The 17,040-nt window shown below is 39.5% G+C and overlaps 1 protein-coding gene across 2 annotated transcripts in view; it reads left to right on the forward strand.

Annotated features, from left to right (window-relative positions):
* Positions 1 to 350: 350 nt before the first annotated feature.
* Positions 351 to 17,040, forward strand: part of ABCG1 (ATP binding cassette subfamily G member 1) — a 54,630-nt gene continuing 37,940 nt past the window's right edge. The window contains exons 1-2 of one of the 2 annotated variants that reach the window (XM_087721694.1): positions 351 to 583; positions 5,029 to 5,272. In XM_087721694.1, the coding sequence (XP_087577820.1) occupies positions 542 to 583; positions 5,029 to 5,272 (286 nt within the window). In that variant the 5' untranslated portion in view covers positions 351 to 541. Of the gene's footprint in view, positions 584 to 1,027; positions 1,223 to 5,028; positions 5,273 to 17,040 lie in introns of those variants that run through there. The other variant, XM_087721695.1, reaches the window with a different exon arrangement.

Genomic DNA, 17,040 nt, shown 5'->3' on the forward strand with positions numbered 1-17,040 from the left:
TCGGCGCTGAGCTGCGGGGAGATGCAGAACACGGGCGTCAAATCAGTTCTGACCTCCCGCCCTCCTCCGTCACTTTTTATTTTGGAAACCCTATCCCCGCTCTCTTCCTCTTTGGGTCGGGAAATATCGGTTCCAGTGTACGGTCGTTTGCGGTCTCCCTTTGTTATCCAAAGCAAGGGCGGGGCGGGGGAAAGCCTTCCAAACTGATCTAAACCGCCGCGAAGCGAAGCGACGCGCAGCCCGGGAGAAGCAGAAGGAAAACAAGAGCACGTTTACCCTCAGAGAGTATGCCCCGCCCCCTTCGGCCCTCCCAGCCAATAGGGCGCAAGCGCCGGTAGGATGCTGAGATAGAGCCGCCCTGGCGAAGAAGCGGCCGGTATCTCCGCTTTTCCCTTTGCTTTCCCGGTGCCGCTTCTAGCAGCCGATCAATCTCGGCTGACTGCGGCCGCTGCTGCGGGTTCTTCTCCGCCTAATCCTTCCATTCCTCTTTGTTTGTTTGTCTCCTCTTCTCCCTCGATTGCAGCCTCTCGGCTGGGGGCACATGGCATGTCTGATGGCTGCTTTCTCCTTGGGCGCCGTTCTGGTAAGTAGATGCTTTTGGAGTCTCTCTCTTTTCCCCTCCCTTCCTTGGTAAGGTGCAACATCGAAGCTGGCACCAAACCTCTGCTTATCGTAGCAGGATCTTACCTTGGTTACCTTTGCCGTAGGCATTTTGAATACACCCCCCCCCTCCCCGAGGAAGCCGGGAGCTGGAAAATCGTGGGAGGAATTGAGCAAGCAAAAAAGGTGCCATTTGGGCACCTGGCAGGAAGCGTTGTTGGAGTTTGAAGGCGCGGAGAACAACTCCTGCTGCCTGCCAGTCCTCCCTGCCCTCCCTTTCCGCGTCTGCATCCTTTGATCTTGTTTGCCCCTCTGGCTGGTTCCTCTTTTCCGAAAAGGGAAGCCGGACTGTTAGCTGGATCTCTATCTTTTAAGTCGAGCGCTTAGAAGCCCCCGAGAGAGGAGGCCGAGTTCAAAGCGCGGAGTTCATTCATGTGAAGTCCGAGGGGAAGGACGTCGCTCTCTCCTCTCCAGAAGGGACCCGGAGAGCCTGTTCAGAGGTGGGTTAGCGGTGGCTTCCTAGATCTGACTCTCCTTGCCAGTCCTTACTCTTATTGGAGGGACAGAAGAAGAATCCTTCGCCTTTTCTCTTGCGTTATTTCCCAGCGCGCAAATTGCTGTGGTAAGCGAATGTTTCTCCCTTTTTCCTTTTGACGGATGTTTTCTGGCTGTGACCCGTTTGCTTTTTGAAGGTATCCTTGACATGGGAACGGCTGGTAATGTCAGACGCGGAGAGGCATAATGCCATTTTCACAATGCAAATCCCTCTAATGTAATTTATATAAATGTATTGCCCATCGGCTCGGCGGCAGATGCCCAAACCGAAAAAGTTATTTAAGATCTAATTTATTGTAACAAAATAGACTGATTAAAATCGAAAGGTTTATGTTTATTTTCCTCGGCGCGGGATGGGGGGGGGCGTCATTTACATCATCCTGTATTTGAAGTCAGCTGCATATAGCTGGGTTTGACCGAAAGTTACCTCAGTGTTGCGCTCATTAAAAAAAATGGAGGAGGAGGGGAAGAGGATGATTTTCTGAGCATGCTCAGACTTTCACAGGCGCATCCTGTGATTCGAAAACACTTCTACTGAAGCACAAATACCTTTCCAGCTCTTTAGATAATTAATTTGATGTAAAAGGAACAAGAAAGTCAATTTTCTTAAAATTATTCTTAGTTGGAAGAGAAACTCTCTCTTTTTGTAATCAAATACTCTGTTGGCTAAGGAATGGATTCACAGTTACTGTTGCGTAACAGGATTTAAAATCCCCCCTAAGTGATGAAATCTGGATTTAAAGAGCCACAGGAAAGTGGAATGTGCAGAGAGAGGTTACTTAAATTGTGATGGAGAGAGCATATCTGTTATGTCATGTAATGCAGGAAGTTAGACATATATAATTATAAGTTAGGCATGCATACTATTAAGTCTCTTCATTACAGTTTGGAATGATGGGCTCTTTCTACATTATCCAAGTTTAAACTGTTTTTGCAGGATCCAATCTGGCTCCGTATAGGGAATCAAGAGGTTTAGTTTTCTGAGCTTTTGATTTGTGGCGGAGCCCATCCTCAGAGAACTTCTCTACCAGAATGTGTTAGGTTTTTCTATGAATTCACATTTCCCAAAATAAGCACCTTAACATTATTATGATCACTGAATTTACTCTTACCAAATTAAATTCCCTGCCTCATACTCAATAAAACTCTTACATATGGTAGCTAGGGATGAAGAATTTAAAAGGAAATAATTTATTAAATTTTTATGCTGCCAGACTCCCAGTGGTTTATAGTTAAAAACATTTAAGAACAAAACTAAAATCTTACAAAAACAGCATGAGGCAAAAGAACAATCATGGTGTTAGATACTTGTTCTAACTAGAGTGGTTTCCACCAAGGTCCTCTGTTCCAGTGGGAACAGAGGTTTAATCCTATTGGTCGAAGTGTCTAACAGCTCCCTATAAAAGGGCTGCTGTCAAACTCAACCTTCACTGGATTGTTCTCACTTGTTGTACTTAATAAAGAGCTGTTATTACCGTTAAGCCTGTGTGTGCCTATCCATTACCCAATTTAACACTGGCGACAAGGATGGGATTGGAAGGCAACTAGGCAAACCAAAAAGAGTGTAGCCATCCAGCAAGTACATCCAGCCCAGAGCTCAGTGCAGCTTCGAGCAGCCATTTTTGAGCGGCAGACTCAAAACGCCCTCTGCACACAAAATGGCCATGCACGCCCCACCGACTCTGTATGACCCAGTCCCCGAACACTGGGACACGTGCATTCTATGATTTGACTGCTTCCTCAAGGCAAATGACCTCATGGGCCTTTCTGTAAGAAGAACATGTTCCTCGGATACTGTGGCCAGGAAAGGTTTGAGATGGCGAAAGACCTCTCTGAGCCAACACCACTGCAATCAGTCGCCTAATCCGCCAGCATGAGTTTAACATCAGGAACCAGAAAGAGTCGATTAATAAGTATGTTGCGGCGCTTCGCAAGGCCACAGCATACTGCAAATTCTGAGACCTGGACAAGTTGATTCTGGACCGCATCATTTGTGGTGTGCAGGACATTACCCTGCAGAGGAGGTTACTCGCTAAATCTAACCTCACTCTGCAGATTGCCTTGGATGAGGCCAAGGTGTCGGAATCAGCCATCAAATCTACTGAGACTCTGCAGCGCCAAAGCGTTGCACAAGACGCATGAAAGAGTACACATGTACATCGCAAGTCTGCAGAGCCCGAAAGATCAGAAGACGAGGAAGATGACAGCTGCCGCACATGCAGTAGCTGTGCCCAGCCGATGCGCATATTCAAACCGCATCTCCCACCTTGCGCTAGCTGCAGAGGAGACCATGCCAGATCGGCTTGCCATTTCCGTGACGCAACCTGCCAGTGCTGCGAGCGAAAGGGGCACATCGCCAAGGTGTGCCAGAGCGAATTCCCTGCCACTACCTGGCAGCCTAGAAGCACACCAAACCACCAACAGAGACCCAACCAAAGGGCCTGGCAGAAGCCACCACGACGCTCAGAGGGCGACATAGAGTCGCGTACCATACATCAATCGGCCAAATCCCCACCAGGCGGCCAAAAAAGCTGAAGGTCACAGTCCTCATCGAGGACTCTCCATGTGAGATGGAGATCGACACTGGGTCATTGTTCTACCCAAACTGCGCATTGCAGTATTAGAGGCCTTACACGTAGGGCATCCTGGAATTGTCAGGATGAAGTCTTTGGCTAGGAGTTATGTGTGGTGGCCTAAAATGGACAGGGAGATCAAAGAATAGGTGGCTACCTGCACACCATGCCAGGAGTCCAGATCAGCTCCCCCACAGGTGCCCGCTAATTTATAGCATCTTCATTGTATTGCCTGAATATACAATTAAGTTAAGTAACATTATTATTATCAAGTTGGCACAACACTCATTGGATGACTCGGGAAGGTTCTCTAAACCTTTAACTGTGTTGTTCAAATTTATCTTTGGTGTGTAGCCTAGCCTTAGCAATAAAGTTTTGTTGTAAGCTTTCCACATTGTGCCTATGGATACTCATTCAGTTATGAGGTAGCATACAGTATTACAATAAACAGTAATGAACATTGTTTCACATGTTACCATCTTCTCTCCTAGCATGGCCACAAAGAAAAATGGGAAGCTTTTACTTATGGTATTTGGATCAAACAATGTGCAGTTGATTTTAACTATGGTTAATGGATCCCTAATCGTAGATTATCCAACTGATAATTAGAGTTAAAATTAACCTTAGTGTTCAATTTTGGTACAATACCATACTAAACTGTGGGTAATATAAAATATGAATGTTATGTGGGCCTGACAGAGGCAAAAAAAAGAGAGGTAAATAAAACCTGAAGTATTATGAATGTACTGGATTCTTGTTTATTTGTACAAATGGAAGATAAGAACATCTCAGGTTGTTTATGAAAAAGAAACATGTAAGCATCAATTTACAGAGAAAGAAACCAACACAATACATTTAAGATTGGCAAAAATGAACACTAGAGCTGAAGTAGTCCTTTCAGCATGAAAAACACATTTGTTAATTTGTGCTTTACTATGAAATAACATAGTCTAGAATTCTTGAATTTACACATTAAGTGAAATGCAGTTATGAAACAATATTTTATGGTGCAGAGTCCTATTTAAATGGGGGAAATGGGGAAAGATGCATAAAGGCAGAACAAATTTAAAATTGAGAAGTGAGATAGTGGGCCACACTTTGATTGATTTGTCTATTTCCAAAGTCATATTTTCTTGTAAAAATAACAATGTCATAGAGTTAACTCTTTTTCTTATGAGACATGCATTTTGAGACTTGTTCTGAGACAAATATACAATAATTGCATTTGCAATGGGGGGGGGGAAGAGAGAGAAAGAAAGGGAGAGCTATCGTTTATTTTTTTTCCCCTCTTGTCTTCTAGAATGCCAGTAACTCTTCATCTACAATGCCTGAGCCAAAGTCAATATGTGTTTCAGTAGATGAGGTGGTCTCTGGTGGTACAGACCCACAAGAGATTCATTTGCTGAATGGCCATTTAAAGAAGATGGACAATGTTTTGACTGAAGCCCATCATTTCTCCTACCTTCCTCGAAGACCAGCTGTGAACATTGAATTTAAAGACCTCTCCTATGCTATACCAGAAGGACCCTGGTGGAGCAAGAAGGGTAAGATAGCTTGAATATTTATGTAATTTACATTGAGGTAATCAGAGGGGGTATTCAGCAGGTTCTGATCAGTTCTGGAGAACCGGTAGCGGAAATTTTGAGTAGTTTGGAGAACTGGTAAATACCACCTCAGACTCGCCCTGCCCCATCTATTCTCTGCCTCCTAAGTCCCAGCTGATCGGGAGGGAATGGGGAGTATCCTTCCCCTGGAGTGGGGTGGGAATGGAGATTTTACAGTATTCTTCCCCTGCCATGCCCACCAAGCCACGCCCATGGAACCGGTAGTAAAACATTTTTGAATACCACCACTGGTGGTAATAAAATTGTTGGTTTGTACATCAGAGCATATTGTAGTGTAATTTTGCTCAGTATGGGTGTGAATACAATGTATCTAATTTATGAATTAAACTAAGTTATATAGCTTACTGGGAGACCATAGCTAACACATCATGGCTAATGCGTGAATTCTGTTTATTAGATGTTTTGAGGTTAAAATTAGGTCCTTAATGGTATAGGACACACTGAGATCTTTCCTGCTGTTATGATGCTGATTTCTTTATGTGGTTGATTCTGTAATTTAGTGAAAAAATTATAGTCAAATGTTTTAAGAACCTCTATTGCACAGTTACACTCATCATCTTAGATGGCATAATTGCTTGCTCTTGATTGCTATCCACAATTTCTTATTAGTGTGCTTAGGCTTAGCCTGTAAATCAGTCTAATGTAGTTTGGAACATTAATAATTTTTTTTAAAAAAAGAGGGCGGCCTATAAATCCTAATAAAATACTAAAAAAATAATAATAATAAAATAAATTAATTTTGACTTTGAGAGATTCTTGAGGATCTTTGAGCTTGCTTGTTTTCTTACAGATGTTTAATTATCCAAACTAGGTAACATCACCAGTGCTGATGCGGAGCACTGATGATGTTACCTAGTTTGGGTAATAAAATGTCTGCAAGAAAACAACACAGCTTAGAAAATACTAACAACCACTCATTCCAACCCTGAGCTAACTTACTTTTATCAATAATTTTGACTACTTGTAACTGTGGTACTTGAGAAGAGACTGAACTGCCATCTGTCAGAAATGGTGTAGGGCAGTGATGGTGAACCTTTTAGACACCAAGTGCCCAAACTGCGCATGTGCATACCCAAACTAAAAGGTGCACACATATGCAAACATAAATGTGCGCATGCGCAGCAGAGATCCAAAGACCAATTGGCTGGAGTTGGGGAGTGGGGGCATCCCAACGCTGGCAGTGGGCAAGAGGTAAGATCTTTTTCTTTTGTGAGCTTCTGCTTCATCATTTACAGAAGCTCACAAAAGAAACGCCTCAGAGATCTGACCTGGGGCGACAGTGCGCATGCCAGCAAAGAGGTCTCTGCGTGCCACCTCTGGCACCCGTGCCATAGGTTCTCCATCACAGGTGTAGGGTCTCCTGTTTGGGTGGGATGGTGGTGTTGACTAGATGACCTACAAGGTCCCTTTCAACTCTATTAATCTATTAATCTGGAACTTTTAATATAGTATAAATAGTTGCTGTCATGTTTTCAAAGTTTTGATTAACAAAATACGTAGTTGCAATTTAAAAAATAGTTTGGTGGTGCTTCATTTTGGGAACTTTGTGTCTGAGATGGGAGGATTTGACATTTTAAAAAATAATTTAATTTGATACTATTTTAACAGATGTGCAACAAAGAAAGAAAGAAAATAACAATAACAAGAAATAGGAAATATGTTTACATGCCTTTTAAAATAGAACAATAATTTTGAACAAAGTAACATGAGATTAGACTGTATCTAAGCATTACCATTGGGATGTTTACTCAGCCATTTTAATCAGAGTATTTGTTGTCTTATATAGCTGGTATTTATAAGTCTATGAAAAGTGTGTTGTTTTTTTTACTGGAAACCAGAAGATTTAACATCCCTCAGAAATCTATTCATTGAAATGCTATCCCAACCTAAGAAGTAGATATCGGACTATTGGGTTGACTAGAATCTATGCAGATAGCCTGTGCAAAAAGGAGGCTCCAGCCCAGACGATCAGCTTCAAGTGTCTGATGAATCCAAAAGTTTTCAAATTGTGCTTGAGAGATCCCAGTGCTAGTTCTGTTGAGCATCTTGTTAATGTTTGAAATATAGAGGTACATAGGGTGATGGGAGAATTCTCTAAAGTGAACTCTCCCTTATATACCAGTTCTGGGTGGTTCCTGGATTCTCTGGAGAATGAAGCAGGTAACAAATCATCTGGTCTATTATTGGCAGAAGATGAAGAATAAGCAAGATTGGACATGTGCATAAGCTCAACTTTAAGCAGCCCTGTAACTTAGGGGCCCACTTGGACTCACAGCTCTTGCTAGAACATGGCTGGATGCCATGGCCAAGACAGCTCTTGTGGCCTTTATTGGAGCAGGAAATACTGAAGACATTTATACATTTATACTTGTCATCTTACAGTTACTGTAATTTTCTTTACATGTTACAACTGCATCAGCTGCTGATACATTTCAGAGTGCAATTGAAGATGCTGATTATTATCTGTAAAGTTGGGCCTGTATATTTGTGAGGCTACCTTTCCTAGATAGATTCTACCTGACCAACTGTCTGACCAGAAAATGCCTGCTGAAGATATGGAAGTGGGAATTGTCCGTGGGAGCTCCTGTCCTTGGAACAACTTACAACTCCCATTTGTCAAATTGAACTTTAATAAATTAAAATTGCAAATTTATGGAAGACTACAAAAAGAGTTAAGCCTTCTGTTAATACAGTTTGCAGTTTGTGTTTCAACAGAAAATTGTTGTAAAAGACTATAAGCATCATCCACATGATTAAGAATTAGAAAATGTATTTGACAAAAACTATTCAAAGTGGTCTTTGGCATTTTTGAAATGTTTGCTAAAAAGAATGGGTACTCATCCATACTGTTTTTCAACTTCAGATAGTGAAAGGCAGTGCTTTCTATTTAGTACCAATTTCAAATCTATATTGTACTGATAATCTCCAACGACATTGATCAGCCTGATGGTAATTTGTTAAAATTGAATGGAACATGCTGACAAAATTATAGTGTTTAGCAGGAACAATTCTGGACTTCTAAAGTTATACATTATGCTTTAATGTTTATGATGTGTATTCTGCCAGGAAGGAAGAAGCCATGCATGATATTTCCATTAGTCAATAAATCTATTGAGATAATTACTCTAGAGAAAAAAATGAAGCTCTTGAGGCGAATGTCCCATATTTATTATGAAGCAATTAGATTTTCACCTGGGTCTTTTGGCTTGGCTATATGATATCACTTGTTTGTTTTACACTTTCAGAACATAGTGATGCACAGAATTTTGTTTCTGATGGTAAATCTAGCTCAGGTTCCAGGCTGCCCACTTAACTTGGAAGCCTGGAGTAAGAATTCAGCAAGGAAAGCATAACTCCCAATTCCTGAAGCCTCATTCTTTGAATCAAAGCCTACTTCCAAGTTTCTTTGCAGAATCAGTAGATTATAGAAAGAGAATGTTGATCAGTTTTATCCACTTCAATTCTGGTTATAAAATAGATTAGGGGAATCCCCTTTGCAACATATGACAGCAAGTGGCTATGATTGAAAATCCCAAAAGTCAGACTTGGTTAGTACTTGAATGGGAGACCAGCAAAAATCCCAGTGGAACGGGATGATGGACAACTGAAAAAACAGATCAGAAGAAAGAAGGAACCATCTGCTTCTGCACTATTGCTAAGAAAACTCATGGAAGCGCCAGCTTAAAACCAAAACAAAATGGAAATATATAGAGCTCTCATCTCACACTGCCATTTTAGCTCCTCTGTTGTTGTTTTTTTAGTGAAGATAGAGTTACCTACATTCAGCAAATTAATGCATTTGAGCCAATCTTATTTCATCCATTGCTACCCTGTCACCTGGTCAAAGCAAGGTAAAGGTTGCAAAATATTGAAATAGTATTTTTAATGAAATAGTTATAGGGGCTGTCAATTTTTGACTATAAAAATTATCTTATTTATCTGATACATTTTTAGAATTGATAATTTGGCTTTAAAGGGCTATGCTAGAATTTTATGAATACTTGGGAATAAATCCCTTTAAACATTGTGAGACTTGCATGCTAGTATGCATATGTTACAAATTATGCTATTAAATATTCACCTTAAAAATATGTGAAGGACTCTTACAACATTTCTGGTACAATTTATTGACTAATTCCTATGCAGCCCCCAACAAAAGATAAGTTTATAGTAAATACTACAAATATCTAATCATTGCAAATAAAGCTTTTAAATTATTTGCATAAACCTATTTTTTCTGTATATATTCATTAGTGAATTGCATGCATGCCATTAAATGTTTTGCTTTCCATTTTGTAGCAAATGTCTGAAACATTCTCAATTTTTTCAGGTTATTAAGAAACACAGCTGTTTTTTCATTTATCTTGCTGTGCAAATTAATGTATTTTGATTAGCTGCATATAGCTTAGATTGTTTTTTCAAATAGCAGAATTAAAGATAAACTTGATACAGTAATAGACTTCATTTGTTAAGTATTTATGTTTAATCTGCAAACCACTATTTAAACACTATCGAAGTAGATTTTACAGAAGAATACACCCATTTGATAAATCAAATAGTGTGGTATAAATATGCCATTGTTTCACCTTTTTAAAAAAAGTAGAGGTGTTGTAAATTCCACTTTGACACATTCTTATAACAAATATATATCTTGTATTGTGCTGGGAAGATTCCACCCCCTACTTTTTGAAATGCAAATGGTGAAAAATAGGATTTATTGTATATGTTTTGCTGTTTCTAGTCAGAGAATTCAAGAAAAGCCTGTTCTTGTGTAGCAGGTGCATTGCAGTTGAGCTGCCGCATGAAGCAGCTCTCTCTCAATCCTGCTCGGTTACTATCAGTCATTGCACTACAGTAACCTCAGCCTGTGATGCTGGGGCTGTGACGAAGCAGAAGTTGATTGGTTGCACTACGTCTGTTGCTAAGATGAGTGAGGAAAGCAAGCAAGGAAGCTAGAATTGCCAGAGAAAATTGCAGATTCTTCTTAACATTCAAAATAACTAAATCTTATAGTCAGGATTTTGCTTACATTTTCTGACAGTAGGTGTGCTTAAATCTTAGTTAACTAAACATTTGACCATCTTTAAAAAAAAGGAAATTCCCAGTTAGATTGAATGAAATTCAGGATGTAGCAACTCACTGTAAAGATAGTGCTAAAGGAATCTTTAAAAAAAAATCCAAACTTTTCTTGATCAATTTAATTGTCTTTATTCTAAACCAGCAAATATAACGAAACACTTCGTTGCTGCAACTGCTGCACATTTCAGTACTGGACTTCACATATCGGAATCTTTGATCCAGTGAGTTATTTGATGTTGGGAAAGCAGAAATTAGCAAATACTTTTTCCTTTTTCATATCAACTGAAGGTGGCAGAAGAAAACCATTTCTCCTTTAAAAAAATGATATTTTTTATAAATAGCCTGATCTTAAATAGGCTGCAGGGACGTGGTGGCTCAGTGGCTAAGACATTGAGCTTGTCAATCAGAAAGGGTTGGCAGTTCAGCAGTTCAAATCCTAGCGCCGCGTAACAGAGTGAGCTCCCATTATTTGTCCCAGCTTCTGCCAACCTAGCAGTTCAAAAGCATGTAAAAATGCAAGTAGAAAAATAGGGACCACCTTTGGTGGGAAGGTAACAGCGTTCCATGCGCCTTCGGTGTTTAGTCATGCCAGCCACATGACTACAGAGATGTCTTCGGACAGCACTGGCTCTTCGGCTTTGAAACGGAGATGAGCACCACCCCTTAGAGTTGGGAATGACTCGCACATATCTGCAAGGGGAACCTTTACCTTTAAATAGGCTGCTTTAAATATTTTTCATTGATCACAGTGCATTCCTGCAATACCAATAGCTAGGTCAGTGATGGCGAACCTTTTTGTAAATGCGTGCCAAAATTGTGCACACATGTGCAATAGTATACATGTGCGTGTCCACACCCACAATGCAATGCTCCTCGCCATCTGCACATGCATGCATGACATCACCCATGTGGGGGAGTGTTTGCCCTCCCCAGGCTCCAGAGGCTTTCCTGAAGCCTGGGAATGGTGAAAAACGCCTCCCCCGGCCCCTCGGAGGCCCTCTGGAAGCCCTCTGGAAGCCAGAAATGGATCATTTCCAAACTTCTGGTTGGCCTGTTAGGCTCGTTTATCACCCTCTCTGGGCTCTAGAGGCTTTCCCAAAGCCCGGGGAGGGCAAAAACAGCCTCCCCTGGCCCTCTGGAAGGCCGAAAATCATGCATATACATGCATGTGCACTGGAGCTGATGGCTTGTATGCTGGCAAATATGACTCTGCATGCCATGTATGCCTTAGGTTCGTCATCACGGAGCTGGGTGATGCTTCCCATTGTCTGATGAATTGAATCTAGTTACCTACTTTGGGAAGAAAAGAGAAATCCTTGTGTTATGAACAAAATACACCCTGGAACAACTTACGTAAATTTACAGATCTAGATAAATTCAGGCTGAACGTCTCCAGACTTGATCATTGTGGCTCTATTAAAATAAACACAAGCAAATTTTTAACCTCATTATTTCAGTGAATTTCGTTTAAAGATGACTATTTATTTATTTATATATTAAAGTTATATGGTTATCCAACTCACTCATGGGGACTCAAAGTGGCTTACAGAAATCAAATCCCAATACAAAATCTAATAAACCCCTGGGCCCCGACTATGTTTGTATCTACCTGTGTATCTTTATGGATATATATTGAATAAGTTTCACATACAGTGCTTTGTTTTATTGAGGCTTCTAAAGAATCAGCACAAGTGTTAAAAATATGTGTGCCTGGAAATAGCAGTAGCTATCTTACCATTCAAAGATAATCTTTGGCTACTTGGATTTCTATTGTCAGTAAGGCTCAATAAGCACCCCAGCTTTCTTCCTAATGCCTCAAGGAAGGGCAGTTCCATCTATGACAAATCTCGCCTTTTGTGATCCTGGGAGCTATCCAATCCAAAATTTTGTTCAGATTGGGATGTTTCAATAGCATCCTGCAAGTGTTTATTCTTGCCTCCGTCTGTGCTCTCCCAATGGCCAATTCATTTCTTTTCTAGCAGCAGTCCTTAAACGGGTTGATATATTAAACGGGTTGGTATATTATGTGTACATAATATGTGTACACACAGAGTTTAAATAATACGTTCAAAATTATATATGTATTCATTGTATATGTATTATGTATCTTATATGTATTGTATATAAGTATGTACATATGCATGTATTATATGTGCATGTATTGTATTGTATAGCTTGTATGTACAAGCAGCCACTATAACATTGAACATCAAAATACTTTTTTTGCATTATCCTAGGTTTGACTCAAGCTTTTGCTGGGTTTGACTCAAGTCTGCTACAGCTTTTGTTATAGGGGGTCTTTCAGTAGTGGTGGTGGTGGGTAAGTAATAACCCATATGAGAGGGTGTAGCCAATCAAAATGTAAGGTTTTGTCTAAAAGAAAGTAAAATGCATAGGGTAACTAGATAGCAAATCTTATGCTGGCATAAGCTGTAAGGCAGCTGTCCCCAACCTTTTTGGCATCAAGGACCAGTTTCCTGTAAGACAATTTTTTCCACAGAGCAGTGGGAAGAGCGCACAATCTACATTCCATGCATGCGCAATTTTCTCACCCACTGCTATGCTATGCTTTGGTTTCCTAAAAGGCTGTGGATTGATACCAGTCTGGGGTCCGGGGGTTGGGGACCCCTGCTGTAAAGTATTATGTACTTTCAACTTAATGTTAAGCACAAGGACATTCACAGTGGACTGAGGACAAGTAATGGATGACAGTGTTCATTGTCCAGTTTTGCAGAAATGGTTGGTAGCTTGTATTTGCAATAGGGCAACTTAGCAATATGAATATGGCCTTAAGACTTAAGGCTCCTTTAAGTCTAAGTTTCTTATCACAGTCAAAGTCTTAGATTGGGTCTATAATGCTGCATACATATTCTTTTTTGTAGAATAAAACATATTATTTATGTTATTAAAATACTTTAAGGCTTAAGTATTTAAATACTTTAAAACAGTACTTTCCTCTGCTTATTCTCTTTAGTATTTAAGTTTCTAGACCTTAAAAGAAAAATATGTATGGAATGTGAAAGAGAATTTTAAAAACTGCATGGACTATGCAGTATTCATTTTAAAGGCAGTTTAAGAATCATTACCTAAAATACATACAAATTTTATGTTCCACGGCGGTCTATATATTATGCTATTATCTAAACTGATCTGAAATGCTGAATGTAGGTCAGTTAGGCCTTTTGAAACAGAAGGTGGTTCAGGATTATTTTAACAGTTGTTAAGTGAATCTGGATTCCCCATTGACTTTGCTTGTCAGAAGGTTGCAAAAGGTGATCACTTAACTCTGGGGCACTGCAACTATCATACAGGTGAGTCAGTTGTCAAGCATCCAAATGTAAATCACATAACCATGGGGATGCTGCAACTGTTAGAAATGTGAAAATTGGTCATAAGTCACTTTTTTCAATGCCGTTGTATCTTGTAATGGTCACTAAGTGAACAGTTGTAAATTGAGGATTACCTGTACAGTTGCTTAGTTTTAAAGTTGAAATAGTTTTTAATTGGATCTTTTATCTTAATATGCGGCTTTATATGTAAACATGATGTAAATGTGCTTCTCTCCCACCCCATGTTTATTTTCTGCACATGTATTTCCATAATCTCCTTCTTAAGTATATGCTTGTGTATTTGACACGCCATAAGTAGATACTTGCGATACTCTGAAAAAACCAACAACCCTTCATCCTTTTTTTTCTAGATTCTACACAATTGAATTTAAGGGGGAGGGGAGTCCATAATATTTGTATGAATTGTCAGTCACTCAAAATATTAACATCATGAATCATGCAAGCACTCTCGTATTGTTTCTCCCTTTACCTGGTAAAAAAGCAAATGGGCAAATAGTGATTACTGAGCAAAGTATAACTTCTTCAGGTGGATGGCAGGAAGATTGCCTCATGGAAGACATCCCAGAAACATTTGCATGTAGTCTGGTGCCTACAGGGTTATTATCATTCATTGACCTATTTAAAAAACTCACTCTGATCTGAGCTGCAACAGTGCTATATACCTATTTGCATTTGCCTTAATCTTTCTCACATAAGCCTAGTGCTTACTATTGAGAAACAGGTTCTAACATGATTGACCATTTAAAGTCTACCAGATTGCACTTTATCCAACTTTTCAAATAGGCTAGCATTGAAGACTTTGACAGATGCTTTTTTGATATCAAAAAACATTATAGCTGCTTCATTTTCTCAACCTGCTATGTTACCTCATTATTTAATCTGCTGTAGAAAAATAAGATTACTATGACCTGGTTGCTTTTTATGAATTCAGACTAACTTCTGGAAATGGCAGCATTTTTCCTATATGCTTACAAACACAGTGCTTGATGATCTGTTATGATACTCTGTGTCCACACCACTGGAATACCTGAAGGACAGGTTAGGGACAGATTGCCATGGAGAAAACGGATCAGAAAAGGTTTATGAATGAAATTGATGACAACTGCTGCTGCCAATAGTTATTATTTTGAATATGTTTGTCACCTTGAGTTATTCATAAATATAATAAAGACAGGATATAAAGAAAGAAAAGAAAGAAAGAAAGAAAGAACGAAAGAGAAAGAAAGAAAGAAAATTATGCTATATTCAGTTAGATGCATTAGAGCAGGGGCTTTCAAACGTTTTCAGGCCATAGAATCTATGTTAAAAATAGCAACAAAATATTTTCCAGAACGTCTGATCAAGAGATTAAGCTTTAGGGAGAGAAAATTGGCTGTGTTGGAAATATTTTTTTTTTCATTCTTATTTTCTCATGGAACTGAATAGATTTTAAATTATGAAGAGACATTTTATTTATTTATTTATTTAATTTTTATAGCTGCCCATTTCAACAAATGACACTTTTTAAACCATAAAACAAAACAGTACAAAATAAATATTTATAACACTAAGTAAAAAATGATAATATGGATCTTAATACAGCCAGGAAATGGAGCTCATAACACTGTTGGAGCTCTAGGTCCAGGCACATAACCAAGATTCTGAGTCCTGAGAAATGCAGACAGTTTCAGGGTCATCCTAATATCTGAAGGGAGAATAGGTCTCCTGATTCCAGCAAGCTGACATTCCTTGGCTAAAGGACCCAAATTCCAACCTGCTTGCATGAGTTGGATGGGTAGAAACAACTGGAAGAAAATGTTCTTTAAGGGAACCTGGCCCCACCTTGAATTGCACCTAGAAACACACTGGCAACCAATTCAGCTCACAAAGCAGTGGTATTATATGTTTTGAATATCTGACACTTATGCACCCATGTAGCTGCATTCTGCAGCAGTTGAACCTTCCAAATGCTCTTTAAGAGCAGCCCTATCTATAGCACATAATCCATATGAGAGGTCATGAGTAACTGAGAACAAAGCCTCATGATCAAGATCCAGCAATGATGCTTAACAAGCTGTTTTAACTACTATGAGAGTCCATGGGACTAGGAAATGGCAATGTGAATGGAATGGACCTTAGTGGCCTTCTAGTCCACCTCCTGCTCAAGCAGGAGAGCCTATACCATTTCAAACTAAGGCTGTCTAGTCTCTTCTTAAAAACTCCAGTGATGAAGCACCCACAACTTCTGAAGGCAAGTCATTTCACTGGTTATTTGTTCTCACTGTTAGGAAGTTTCTCCTTAACTCCAGGTTGCTTCTCTTCTTGATTAGTTTCCATCCATTGTTTCTCCCTGTGGTGCTTTGAAAAATAAGTTGACGCCTTCTTCTTTGTGGCAGCTGCTCAAATACTGGAATACTGATATCATGTCATCTCTAGTCCTTCTTTTCTCTATACTAGCCAAACCCAAATCCTACAATTGTTCTTCATAAGTTTTAGTCTCCAGGCCTTTAATCATCTTAGTTGCTCTTAGTTAGATTCTACCCAATTTAGAAGATTATTTTCATGTTTCCAACACAAGGATTAAATGGTATATCAGATAGAAGTATAGCAACATGATTTATAGTTAAAATAGGAAATAAAGTCAAGCTTAACTTACTGGTATATATTTGTGGGGCTACCTTTCTTAGATAGATTCTACCTGACCAACTGTCTGTCCAGAGCACTCCTGCTGAAGATGTGAAAGTGGGCATTCTCTGTGAGAGCTCCTGTCTCTTGGAACAACCAATCAAAATGACAGTTGTTCCTCTTATCCGTTCACTATACAGAATGATATTGATATTGCATTTTACTTTAACCTGATGCCTTCAGGTTTGGAGTCTAGTTACCAGAATTCCCAACCAGCAAATTAGGTACTGATGGTAGAAAATAAACAGTGTTGCAATGGATAATGAGTCTGACAGTCAAAAATTGTTTGTCCAATTGAAATGCTTTAATATTTCAATTTTTTAAAAAACCCTCTTTTTTCTTACATAAAATTCTTATAGGTATTTTTAGGGACAGATATATGCATTATCACTATTCAATCTTGTATTAAAATGCTGCTACAAAATTCAAACACTTGTTTTATTTCTGACAAAGTACACCAAAACTTCCCTTGGGGTGTTTCTTGCAGTTTCTGCCTCTATATCATCCTCTTCCCCATCCAAATAATTGCCAAGACTTTAATAATCTTTTTTTAAATATCTTCATCAGAAACCTCTGGGACTGCTCTAGGCCTTT

Source organism: Thamnophis sirtalis, unplaced genomic scaffold (assembly GCF_051295495.1).
Source record: "Thamnophis sirtalis isolate CommonGarterSnake01/CBP01778 unplaced genomic scaffold, rThaSir2_p1.2 scaffold_8, whole genome shotgun sequence".
Classification (NCBI taxonomy): Eukaryota; Metazoa; Chordata; class Lepidosauria; order Squamata; family Natricidae; genus Thamnophis; species Thamnophis sirtalis.